Source organism: Myxine glutinosa, chromosome 10 (assembly GCF_964187855.1).
Source record: "Myxine glutinosa chromosome 10, kmMyxGlut1.1, whole genome shotgun sequence".
NCBI classification, from domain to species: Eukaryota; Metazoa; Chordata; class Myxini; order Myxiniformes; family Myxinidae; genus Myxine; species Myxine glutinosa.
The window spans coordinates 92,544,279-92,557,837 of record NC_136270.1 but is presented as its reverse complement, the minus strand read 5'-3'; the positions used below and the strand labels follow the sequence as shown (position 1 = coordinate 92,557,837).

Sequence of the window (13,559 nt, the reverse complement as noted above, 5' to 3'; positions counted from 1 at the left end):
CTGAATAATCCTCTCCAAGAAGTTCTGTCACTCAAGCTTTTGGGTCTCACTATCTGCCATGATCTTTCCTGGAAAAACCACATTTCAAATCTGGCCTCCAAAGCCAGTCGCCGACTGGGCACCCTCCGTCGTGCGAAGTCCTTCCTTGGCACACCTGAGCTCCTCACCACATACAAGGCTTTCATCCGCAGCTCAATGGAATACTGCTCTCCCCTCTGGGCTGGTGCGCCTGCCTCACACCTAGCTCGCCTTCGCGCTGTTGAAACCAAAGCATTCAGAATCATTGGAATCTCCCGCGATGAAGCTAACTCCAAGGGCCTCTCACTCACTCACCGCAAACAGGTTGGTGGTCTTTCCGTCTTCTACCGACTCCTCTCTGGCCTTGCCCCCCCAGCTCTCTCTGGGCTCTGTCCCGCAAATATTCCTACAGGTCGCACAAGATCTGCCTGCTTTGGCAGATCTTTGGCAGATCTAACTCTTTTGGTTAAACTGCCAAAATCAAGACTCTCTGCTCACCTTCACTCCTTCATTCCTCTTTTCTCCCGCCTCTGGAACAAACTCCCTCACTCTCTTCAATCCCACTCCACCCTCCAAGTCTTTAAAACAGCTGTTCACCACCATCTCTTATCTTCCCCCATCCAAAACCTTGATCCTTTCTACCCCCGCTAATTTCACCCCAATTCCACTTTTTGAAATACCAACTTCTGTCCTGGAAGTCCTTGGTGTCCTTGTGCTTTATACTTCTCCCTCCCTCCCTCCCCCCTTCCCATGCCTCCTCCCCCCGGGCCCTCTCCCTTCCACACATCTCCCTGCTCTCGGATGTTGTGTTTGTGTGCTTCCCCTTTTCTCCCTATCTTGTCTTCCGCTCCCTCTTTTTGAGTATTTTGTTTGTCTGGTCGATTTGTTTGTGAAGTAAATGTTAGCTCTTTCACGAGCCTCGATTCAGTATACAAAAAAAAAAAAAAAAAAAAAAATCCTCAGGCCCCACTCAACACTACCCTAACTGGCTCCCAGAGCCTACCTGCGGCCTCACCTGGCCGACAAACTACCAGTGGCGGAGTGCCCCAATAACCATACGTACCAATTAAACCACACGCCCAGCCATTCCACAGTCTCACGTACCCTACTAAGCACTACTTGCTACTGCCCGCACATATAGGTGTCAATCTCCATACAAATTTTGCCTATGCCCTCTACCTGGCTTTACACTACCCACCCCGGACGTCCGTGAATGGGTTCCATCTCCCCCCATTCACTCCTTCGCACCATGCATTCCACACCACTTATTCCACACCAAGCATTCCACACTACTCATTCGCACACCAATTATCTCCCACACTACTTTCCTCGCACACCTTTTGTGCTCACACACCATTTATCTCCCACACTACTTTCCTCGCACACCTTTTGTGCTGACACACCTCAAACACAATTCCACTCATTTTATTTCATCACACAACTCCGTTTATTCTCACACAATTCCTCACACACACAGCATCATCTATCTAACTACTTCCCCTACTACTCATGCTTCCCCGTCGTCCCGTTACACTACGCACTCCCTTCGTCATTATCAACCACCTAATCTACCTACGTCCCCACTATAGGTACAGTGTCACTACTTAAATCTCATGTCTTCTGCAGTCTTCTAATTCCCTATAATTTATCCTAGCCCTCCCTCGGCTAGCTTCGGTGCCCCATGGAGGTAACCATTGCTGGCACCTCCATGTGCCTATCACTGCCATCCCCCTAAACTAATGCTCATGGGCCCTGACCGTGTGAGGAATGGTTAAACTACCATTCCTCCACGTAGGGTACACCAATACACCATCCTCATCAGTCCGCTACACTTGAGCCTCTCCGTGTGGAAATACATCGTTGTCACGGCTCGACCTCGCAGGGCCGAGGGATCCGTGCGGGTGGTTAGTCTCCTGTATGTTGGGTCCGTCCGGCATTTTCGATCCAAAGGGGGAGGTATGGATGGGCCGAGGTGCAGAGCTCCATCCCTACGCGGGGCCTCGGGGTCCCACGCACAGTGACCCAACCGCCCACGGTTGGAGCACCGCACCTGCCAAGGTGCGCGGCTCCGAAATCTTCTACCTCCCCTTGAACCTCGCCGATTGCCTTTCCCGCCAACCATACAGTGCGGCGGCCGGCACGGGTCGTGCACAGAGGTCCTTGTGAAAGCGCTGTGGCATCGATCCCCGCCGGTCCCTGCTGCACACAACTCACCGGCAGCTCACGTCGGCTATCCTTCCCGCTAAACACTACCCCTGTCGGTGTCGATGCTTGAGCCGCGTTCTCACCACTCGTGACCCACTCCGCACTCGCACACCCAGGCGTCCCCGCACCTCCCATACACTCCGCTACCGCACACTCTCCTTCCATGTCCTCCCGTGTGCATTCTCCCTCACACTCAGTATTCACACCTGCACACCTAGGCGCACTCACACCTTTCACAAACTCCATTACACACTCTTCCCGCACACAGTCTGTAACACCCATGGGTGTGCACTCTCCTGTTACACACCCAATCATCACACACCCTGGCGCACACTTTTTCGTTACACACTCCGTAACACCCCCAGGTGTGCACTCCTGCACACACTCTGCAACACGCTCGGGTGTGCACTCCTGCACACATTCTGTAACGCACTCTCCACGCATACAGTCCGGTGTGCATTTTCCCTCACACTCTGTAACACACTCGGTCATCGCACACTCTTTTTCTACACTCTCGGATGTGCACTCTCCTGTTACACACCCAATCATCGCACACCCTGTCGCACACTTTTCTCTCACATGCTTCGGCGCACACCTTTCTCTCACACCCTTCGGCGCACACTTTTCTCTCACACGCGCACCAGTCGCCCTCGTACACCGCACAATGGACCTTCCGCGATCGCCCGGGGTTTCGTCTCTCTCCCAAGCGCGACAAAAACCCATTCGCGCCATTATTTCTCACCTCGGGGTCCTCCTTCCCCTGCTTCTTCACCAGCACCTGTAAACATTTATTGGGGTTAGCAAGCATGGCATCACGGTGTAAATGCAGACTTTGTACATATCCCATCTTTCTCCCGCGATTTATTCTCTTTTTCTACCGTCTCTTCGGCACCAATTATTTCTTTTTCTAGCTTGACGACCGCCGGCGCCCATGAAATTTTGTCTTCCAATTCGACCTTCCCCGGCGCCCCCGACATTTCCATCCCCAATTCGACGATCGTTGGCTCTTTTACAATTTCCTCTTGCGTCGCGACTTCATTATCCCCGGTCAACTTGGCTGTGCCTCGCTCAAGCTCGCTCCCCACGCGTTCCTCACATCGCGTCACCTCGTCACGCTCCACTGCAACCTCCTCACTCAACCTGCGCCCAATGTCCTCCCCCAATTTTTCCATATCATACCTGGATTCCTCCCTCATCTTTTTTAATGTCTCCCTTCGGATGTCCATTCTTTCATTTATTTTATTCATGTTATTCTTTAGTCCCCGCATTTCGTCCTTTTGGGCATCAATTATTTCCCTTTTTGATTTGTCCCCCATTTCTTTCATTTGTTTTTCCAATCGCTCATTATGAGCATTCATGTCTTCGTTTTGGGCATCCATTTTTTCTTTCAATTCTGCTCCTGATTTGTCCATTTTCGCATTCAGTTGGATTAGGAGCAATTCAATGTTAGAAAAGGCTCGCACAGCGGACTCGGCTGCCATGGCCACATGCGAGGCGCTGCCATTTTCGTTACCAGCTGCCGCACCCTTTTCAGCTTCCACTGCCAACTGTCTCTCCTGGTCTTGGGTCATTAATTTCTCCTTTTCATCGACCCCCACCGGCATTCAACCACCTTGGCCAGCCATGGTACGAATACAAATTTGGATTTTACTACTAAATTTCGTCCGCTCGTAATTTCGAGTGCGTCAAGCGCACTCCAGGTCCAATCCCACTCCTGACACCAAATGTTACGGTTTTTGCTGACCCTCATGCCCTTACCAAGGGATGATTAAGCCCCTTGTTCTCTTTGGGTCGTCGCAACCATGAGACTTGAGTCGCCCCTCCTGGGCAGACGCAAGGTAGGGTTTTGGGACAATTCTCACACGTACCTAAGTACCTACGCCGCCGTGGAAGCGGGGATCAAGCCTCGCATGAACCACGCATAATTTGAGTACGTCCGAGCGGATGGCGTACCACGTGGTCTGTGCTGTTATCTTATATTGGAACCCGATTAGAGCGATATAATTCGTACCACACTCAGTCAATAATGGAAGGGACGAGACGGTCGAATATAAGGAAGAACACAGGTTTAATAATTATTATGTACAAGGATCGGTGGAAGCAGAGACACAGAGCAGGCACTTAAACAGTCTTAGCTTATCCCCAGACTCGGGCCCATTCACACTCACAGGGGGAAATGAAGGAAGAATGGTGTTCATGTGCTGAACGTGCCAACTTGGTCGTCCAGGAACAGCTTCGCACGGCGTGGCCCTCCCCGGTCACAGCACGTCCCTCGATGAAGGCAAGCAGGCGGCGGGAGGGATCCTTGCAGCGCGTCTCTCGAACAAAGGCAGAGCAGGCAGGCAGGAAAATATACGCGTCTCTCGCATAGCTCGGTGGTTCCTCACAGCGCTATTAATCAACGGCGCGCTTTCACTCGCGTAACTCAATAGGGAGGATCTGCCTCAAGCTCAACCGAGCATTCAACTTGTTCAAGCGCCACTCCCCTCGAAACCCGTTTAACTTCTTTCAGTGCATCTCTCCTCAGAACTTGTTCAACTCTCAAGCGCCTCTCCCATAACTCTGTTCACTTGTTCAAGTGCCTCTCTCCTCAAAACGGAGGTGGGGGCTTTGCGCAAAGGGTTATATTGGCCACGCCCTTAGCCCCCATCGAATTTTCTAACCACGCCTTTTGACGCAGTGACAAGCCACTCCGTTCTAGCCCTGATTGGTGGCTTGCGCTTACCGTCGGCTTCTCCTCCGCCTTCCTTCGACCTTGATTGACTTGTTAGGCCGGCCTCGTGTTAATTTGCGCCAAAAACCAAAGTATCGAGGTGGCATAAGCAATGGAAGGACCTAACTCTCATTATTTTACTCAACACAAAACTAACACAGGAAAAGGACTATGCTTACATTTACTAAGACATAACTGAACTATCGCGAGGCTACGTGTTGTAGTGTGACTAAACTATGAGGGGGAAATTAACCATTTTTTATAAAAAAATCAAAACCGCAACACTATATTATATAAATTTTTTAAATAATATATATTATATAAAAACCAAACCTTATATATTATATAAAAACCTTATAGACCAATGTGAAACTTAAAATATGTGATCGACTGCCCATTCTGAATTCAATTTAATAAAATGACATAATGAGTCGTGTCGATCAAAGCAGAGTTGTATCAAAACGGGGCGGATTATTACCCGGCTATAGCTGCTCGCAGTTATAAAGTGCGCTTCTCGTTTAATTTTACAACTAGAGCACAATTATAAATACTGTACAAAAATTGCACTTTGATTTGCAGTTGAGCATCTTCTCCTTTTTACTTTTTCATTCATTGGCTTCCAAACATTCCTTCACCTTTTCTCATATATTTGAACACATATCCATTTAGGTGTTCTGATTTTGGGCCTTACCTTGGCCTTTCAGGAATATCTGTAATTCTCGTTTGTCTCCCTCAGGTTATTACGCTGAGGGATTTCTCACTCTGCAACATGTTATTGATCAAGCTGTTATCAAGACCCTATCAGGCCAGTCAGGCATGCTCTCATCAATGTCCATATTGCTCCAGAGATTCCCATATCCTGAGTACTTGGATGACCCCTTCATCTTTACCATCCAGACGCAGATCCCAATCTTGGTGATGCTTAGCTTTATTTTCGTTATTGGAAGCATTGTAGGAAGCATTGTCTTGGAGAAAGAACGAAAGCAGAAGGTATCTTTTCAATCTATTTGATTAAATGGTATGTGTTAATAAAAAACATTTCATGAAAATGAATTTATATGTATGTGAAGTATAAGGATATATTAACTTACGTTTACATTAGACTTCTTTTATTGGTTATATCAAAACATGAAATTCGTCTTCCCAGTCATTTTACATAAAATATTGGCAGACATAGTGAGGGCCCCATAGAGATCGAGAGACATCCATCAGCATTACATGAACATTGCAAAACAACGATATACATGTTGTTAACGGATGTATATGTTAGGTTTATTGGAAGTTGGACAAAGAAAATGAAAATTTGTCGAGAATGGATGATATGAGATGAGATGTACCAAACTTTAACAGAGTGGTGCTACCAACGCCTAATTAATGTTTTAATGTCCATCTGATGGATGGTACACACTTTGTTGCCTTGCTCTGCATGCGAAGCACCATGATGACAATATATATCTGGGTCGATATTCAAACCCAGGCTAGATAGCTCAGAGGTGAGTGTGCACACCTCTATGCTATCCTGCCTGTCTTAGTTCTAACACCTCCGCAGATGACCGAAGCAATGTTTACCATATTTACTGTGTTCTTGATTACTATTTACAACTTCCCAAGGGTGGTTAAAGCCAAGCCAAAACTGGGGCTGAATCATATGTGGGAGGCAAAAAGGTGGGAAGTCGTTTCTTATAATTGAAATGGTTAAGGTTATGGTTATGGTTAAATGGTTAAGGTCTATAATTTAAATGGTTATAAGTTTATTAAAATAATATGGTGATGAGAAAGGATAAGACACAATTAATAAATAGACGAGACAAAGCAAGCGCTTGGCAGACACAAATAGGGATGAAAGGAGCATTTTATGTACAATGAAAACTATTCCACACTATGGCGCCCAAATACCAGATTCACACAACGATGGGGATATCAAAATAGGTGAGGACATGAGGAAGGCATGAGCTGGTTGTGGCTCCACAACGATGGTGTGGTTGTACAGTTTGACGCAGCACCAGGACGAAATAGAGAGGAAGGTGATGACACCCGGGAGATGGCGTCCTCAGTCTCTCGAACTGTCTGCATCCCATTAGCGATGAACGAGAGAGAGAGAGAGAGAGAGAGAGAGAGAGAGAGAGAGAGAGAGAGAGAGAGAGAGAGAAAGAGAAAGAGAAAGAGAAAGAGAAAGAGAAAGAGAAAGAGAAAGAGAAAGAGAAAGAGAAAGAGAGAGAATGAATGAATGAGAGAGAAAATGTGCTACAGTTTTTAATTACTTATTTGGACCGCCTACAGCTGGTCCCCATTGGCCACTCCACAGGACAGGGGTACCTGGTGTTGGCCTAATTGTTAGGGCAGCGGGCTTGGGATCCTAAGGTCCTGAGTTCGAATCCCGTTGAATTAACGCCAGGTGGGGTTGACTCAGCCTGTCATCTTTCCGAGGTCGGCAAAATGTGTACCAGATAACTGGTTATAGAGAGGCATTGCATCAGCGGCAGACGTGCACACAGAAAAATGTTGCAACCAGCAACCGGGTGGCTGCACACGAACCACCCAGGACAGGGGCGGGGCACTCTTTCACAGTGTTTGTAACCCCCACAGCTTGTCCCCATTTGCCACTCCACAGCACAGGGCGGCGCTCTACCACAGCGCTCAGACCGCTCACATCAGGGACCTCCCCCCCCCCCCCCCCCCGAAGCACACAATGCCGCCTATCTGGTGGTCTTTTTCAAAACAGCAGCAGAACTGCCATGCGTGCTCATGGCATTTTCAAAGCATCCAATAAGCTTGTTCTTGTCACCTACCAACTTATCCACCTGGTTTTGTCATAACTCGTCCCCAACTTTTTGAAATATTGTGCTACATATCGTTTTTGGCCCTATCTCTCAATGGTGAAGAATCACTTAGAAATTTAAAAAAATTCTCATATCTGGATCCAGATTTGGATATTCACCAAATATTGAATCAATTCGTCCTTGTAACACACCCAAACTGGAGGAATCCATCCACAACTTTTTGAGATATCATGGTAACAGACAGACAGACAGATAGCCAGAGAGACAGATAAATAGACAGAAAGACAGATAAACAGACATGTAGGGGTGAAAACACAACCTCCATTCACCTTCTGTGGCAGAGGCAATAACACTAAAGACCAGTGGGTGCACCTGAAGGAGAAGGGAAAGGGATATAATAGAATTTTCTCAGTTTTTCTCCACCGTAACAGCCTCATGTGCATCTTTTCAGCTTATTTGCATGAAAAAGATAATAATCCAGGCAAAATGTATGAAGTTTGATCCGAAAACGCGATGTCTCCATTATATTGCTGGACAGTGCAAGTTTCGGATGCTGCATTTTGAAACGAAGCCAGTTTTTTTCTGTATGTAATGTGATCTCCATTCAGGAATACATGAAGATGATGGGCCTTTGCAACTGGCTACATTGGACAGCATGGTTTCTCCACTTCTTCCTCTTCACAACCATATCTGTCCTGCTGGTCACCATCCTTTTTTGCGTCAAGGTTGGTTAGCTCAAAATTTACTCATAAGTTAAAGCTATAGGGTAAGAGAAATTAATTTAATTGTCTTAATTAATGTAATTACTAGTACCCGACTGCAAAGCCGCAATGAGCCGGCGAAGCCAAAGCCTCTTGCCACTATTTTACCCATCACTCTGGCATCAGTAGGTTAGGTAGTTGGTAGTAGGTAGGTGTAGTAGGTACCGTACCTCGTTCAAAATGACACCATTTGCATTCTGGATGAGATTAAATTTTATAAAATTTCCTTCTTGATTAATTCGGTGAATTCCGTCTCAACTTCGGATATTTCAGGCCGTGAAAAACGATGCCCTATGGCCGCGAGATTTCTAAAAAATAATTCTTCGTCAATTTTAGAATATTTGACGCCGTTTTCAGCCTCCGAAACGCGGTGCCGGTGATAAGCTTTTTTGAAATATTTTTTCAAATGCTCGAATACCATTGGTTCCGGTGTTTGGTGACGATTTTCGTTGAAGATAACCAGGGCCCTTGTGGGCCCGGGGAACGAGGTTGGTCTTAAAGTATTGTAATTACAAATTAGAGGTGCATAAGATTGTGAATCAAAAAAAGACGGGTGAAACAAACTCCTATTGAACTTTTTCTCAATTATTTATGCATACTTCTGCATCCGCAAGATGTCGGCCTCCATGGAGTGATTTGGTTTTTGAAATATTTTTTCAAATGCTCGAATCTCATTGGTTCCGGTGTTTGGTGACGATTTTCGTTGAAGATAACCAGGGCCCGTGCGGGCCCGGGGAACGAGGTTGGTCTTAAAGTATTTTAATTACAGATTAGAGGTGCATGAGATTGTGAATCAAAAAAAGACGGGTAAAACAAACTCCTATTGAACTTTTTCGCAATTTTTGTGCATAATTCCGCATCCGCAAGATGGCGGCCTCCATTGAGTGATTTGGTGCGTCAAAGCTTGGAATTCTCAAAGGATCCAGCAAAATCTGGTTTTCAACATAATACGTACGCGTTCATTCACAACACCGGCTTCGCCGGCTACTAGTACCCGACTGCAAAGCCGCAATGAGCCGGCAAAGCCAAAGCCTCTTGCCACTATTTTACCCATCACTGGCATCAGTAGGTTAGGTAGTTGGTAGTAGGTACCATACCTAGTTCAAAATGACACCATTTGCATTCTGGATGAGATTAAAATTTATAAAATTTCCTTCTTGATTAATTCGGTGAATTCCGTCTCAACTTCGGATATTTCCGGCCGTGAAAAACTATCCCCTACGGCCGCGAACGTTCTAAAAAATAATTCTTCGTCAATTTTAGATTATTTGACGCCGTTTTCAGCGTCCGAAATGCGGTAAAAAGCTTTTTTGAAATATTTTTTCAAATGCTCGAATCTCATTGGTTCCGGTAATTGGTGACGATTTTCGTTCAAGATAAACAGGGCCCGTGTGGGCCTGGGGAACGAGGTTGGTGTTAAAGTATTTTAATTACAAATTAGAGGTGCATAAGATTGTGAATCAAAAAAAGACGGGTGAAACAAACTCCTATTGAACTTTTTCGCAATTTTTTTATGCATACTTCCGCATCCGGAAGATGGCGGCCTCCATTGAGTGATTTGGTTTTTGAAATATTTTTTCAAATGCTCGAATCTCATTGGTTCCAGTGTTTGGTGACGATTTTCGTTGAAGATAACCAGGACCGTGCGGGCCGAGGTTGGTCTTAAAGTATATTAATTACAAATTAGAGGTGCATAAGATTGTGAATCATAAAAAGACGGGTGAAACAAACTCCAATTGAACTTTTTCAATTTGTTATGCATACTTCCGCATCCGCAAGATGGCGGCCTCCATTGAGCGATTTGGTGCATCAAGCTTCGAAATTCTCAAGGGATCCAGCATAATCTGTTTTTTTCAACATATTACGTACGCATTCATTGACAACACCGGCTTCGCCGGCTACTAGTACCCGACTGCAAAGCCGCAATGAGCCGGCGAAGCCAAAGCCTCTTGCCACTATTTTACCCATCACTATGGCATCAGTAGGTTAGGTAGTTGGTAGTAGGTAGGTGTAGTAGGTACCGTACCTAGTTCAAAATGACACCATTTGCATTCTGGATGAGATTAAAATTTATAAAATTTCCTTCTTGATTAATTCGGTGAATTCCGTCTCAACTTCGGATATTTCCAGCCGTGAAAAACGATCCCCTACGGCCGTGAGATTTCTAAAAAAACAATTCTTCGTCAATTTTAGAATATTTGACGCCGTTTTCAGCCTCCGAAACGCGGTAATAAGCTTTTTTGAAATATTTTTTCAAATGCTCGAATCTCATTGGTTCCGGTGTTTGGTGACGATTTTCGTTGAAGATAACCAGGGCCCATGCAGGCCCAGGGAACGAGGTTGGTCTTAAAGTATTTTAATTACAAATTAGAGGTGCATAAGATTGTGAATCAAAAAAAGACGGGAGAAACAAACTCCTATTGAACTTTTTCGCAATTCTTTATGCATACTTCCGCATCCGCAAGATGGCGGCCTCCATTGAGTGATTTGGTGCATCAAAGCTTAGAATTCTCAAAGGATCCAGCAAAATCTGGTTTTTCAACATACTCGTACCCGACTGCAAAGCCGCAATAAGCCGGCGAAGCCAAAGCCCCTTGCCGCTATTTTACCCATCACTATGGCATCAGTAGGTTAGGTAGTTTGTAGTTGGTAGTAGGTAGGTGTAGTCGGTACCGTACCTAGTTCAAAATGACACCATTTGCATTCTGGATGAGATTAAAATTTATTAAATTTCCTTCTTGATTAATTCGGTGAATTCCGTCTCAACTTTGGATATTTTCGGCCGCGAAAAACGATCCCCTACGGCCGCGAGATTTCTACAAAATAATTCTTCGTCAATTTTAGAATATTTGATGCCGTTTTCAGCCTCCGAAACGCGGTAATAAGCTTTTTTGAAATATTTTTTCAAATGCTCGAATCTCATTGGTTCCGGTGTTTGGTGACGATTTTCGTTGAAGATAACCAGGGCCCTTGCGGGCCCGGGGAATGAGGTTGGTGTTAAAGTATTTTAATTACAAATTAGAGGTGCATAAGAATGTGAATCAAAAAAAGACGGGTGGAACAAACTCCTATTGAACTTTTTCTCAATTTTTTTGGATACTTCCGCATCCGGAAGATGGCGGCCTCCATGGAGCGATTTTGTTTTTAGAAATATTTTTTCAAATGCTCGAATCTCATTGGTTCCGCTGTTTGGTGACTTTTTTCGTCGAAGATAACCAGGGCCCATGTGGGCCCAGGGAACGAGGTTGTTCTTAAAGTATTTTAATTACAAATTAGAGGTGCATAAGATGGTGAATCAAAAAAAGACGGATGAAACAAACTCCTATTGAACTTTTTCGCAATTTTTTATGCATACTTCCGCATCCGCAAGATGGCGGCCTGCATTGAGTGATTTGGTGCATCAAAGCTTGGAATTCTCAAAGGATCCAGCAAAATCTGGTTTTTCAACATACTAGTACCCGACCGCAAAGCCGCAATGAGCCGGCGAAGCCAAAGCCTCTTGCCACTATTTTACCCATCACTATGGCATCAGTAGGTTAGGTAGTTGGTAGTAGGTAGGTGTCGTAGGTACCGTACCTTGTTCAAAATGACACCATTTGCATTCTGGATGAGATTAAAATTTATAAAATTTCCTTCTTGATTATTTCGGTGAATTCCGTCTCAACTTCGGATATTTCCGGCCGTGAAGAACTAATCCCTACGGCCGCGAGATTTCTAAAAAAAATTCTTCGTCAATTTTAGAAGATTTGACGCCGTTTTCAGCCTCCGAAACGCTGTAATAAGCTTTTTTGAAATATTTTTTCAAATCCTCGAATCTCATTGGTTCTGGTGTTTGCTGACGATTTTCATTGAAGATAACCATGGCCCGGGAACGAGGTTGGTCTTAAAGTATTTTAACTACAAATTAGAGGTGCATAACATTGTGAATCAAACAAAGACGGGTGAAACAAACTTCTATTGATCTTTTTCGCAATTTTTTAATGTATACTTCCGCATCCGGAAGATGGCGGCCCCCATTGAGTGATTTGGTTTTTGAAATATTTTTTCAAATGCTCAAATCTCATTGGTTCCGGTGTTTGGTGACGATTTTCTTTGAAGATAACGAGGCCCGTGCGGGCCGAGGTTGGTCTTAAAGTATTGTAATTACAAATTAGAGGTGCATGAGATTGTGAATCAAAAAAAGACGGGTGAAACATACTCCTATTGAACTTTTTGCAATTTGTTATGCATACTTCCGCATCTGCAAGATGGCGGCCTCCATTGAGCGATTTGGTGCGTCAAAGCTTCGAAATTCTCAAGGGACCCAGCAAAAATCTGGCTTTTCAACATAATACGTACGCATACATTCACAACACCGGCTTTCGCCGGCTATTACGTATGCGTTCATTCACAACACCGGCTTCGCCGGCTATTAATTCATTAATTTAAATGGAAGACAAATACACTAATAATTTCTCTGTCTTTAGTCTAGGTTTACTATAAACTCTTTGTTAGACCCCGTCAGCTATGAAATATTTTACTGGAACTGTATGAGGCCATTATCAGAATTATACATCTTGTATTTTCTTTTTTACTTGCACACAATGTGTTTTGTGTTGTTAAAGAAATATAAGTTGCACACAATTTGAGTCGATGTTGTGATCACACGAGACAACAAGTTATATGTGGGGAGTAGAATGTGTTGTTCAGTTTTCTTAATTGAGATATTATCAGTTAATATATGTGCATTCAGACAGGTGTGAACGGAGCGGTGCTGAACCACAGCGATCCCACCCTCATCTTTGTATTTCTCTTGTTCTTCATGGTTGCCACGATTTCCTTCAGCTTCATGTTGAGCACATTCTTTAACCGTGGTATGTGATTTACTCCCTCTTTAATATTCACACACGCCTCTACATGCAGCAGCTACACCTGGATGGGTACATACCCCCCACCCAGCCAGTGAGAACACAGACTACAACAACAAAACCGCCTCCACTCCAAGAAATAGCCCCTCATCGACTCACTCACACACACACAAAAAAAATAAAAAACAACCGACCACCTACCCTTACAACATGCACCATTCATGCTAAACCACAC

The 13,559-nt window shown here is 44.9% G+C and overlaps 1 protein-coding gene across 6 annotated transcripts in view; it reads left to right on the top strand.

The window, feature by feature from the left end:
• Nucleotides 1–13,559, top strand: part of LOC137433952 (phospholipid-transporting ATPase ABCA3-like) — a 180,493-nt gene that overhangs the window by 37,436 nt on the left and 129,498 nt on the right. For 5 of the 6 annotated variants that reach the window (XR_010985765.2, XM_078785900.1, XM_068126462.2 and 2 more), the window contains exons 5-7: nt 5,673–5,926; nt 8,325–8,441; nt 13,210–13,330. Coding sequence is in view for 5 of the 6 variants with exons in the window: in XM_078785900.1 (XP_078642026.1) it covers nt 5,673–5,926; nt 8,325–8,441; nt 13,210–13,330 (492 nt within the window). In the remaining variant the exon portion in view is untranslated. The remainder of the gene's footprint in view (nt 1–5,672; nt 5,927–8,324; nt 8,442–13,209; nt 13,331–13,559) is intronic. The other variant, XM_068126464.2, reaches the window with a different exon arrangement.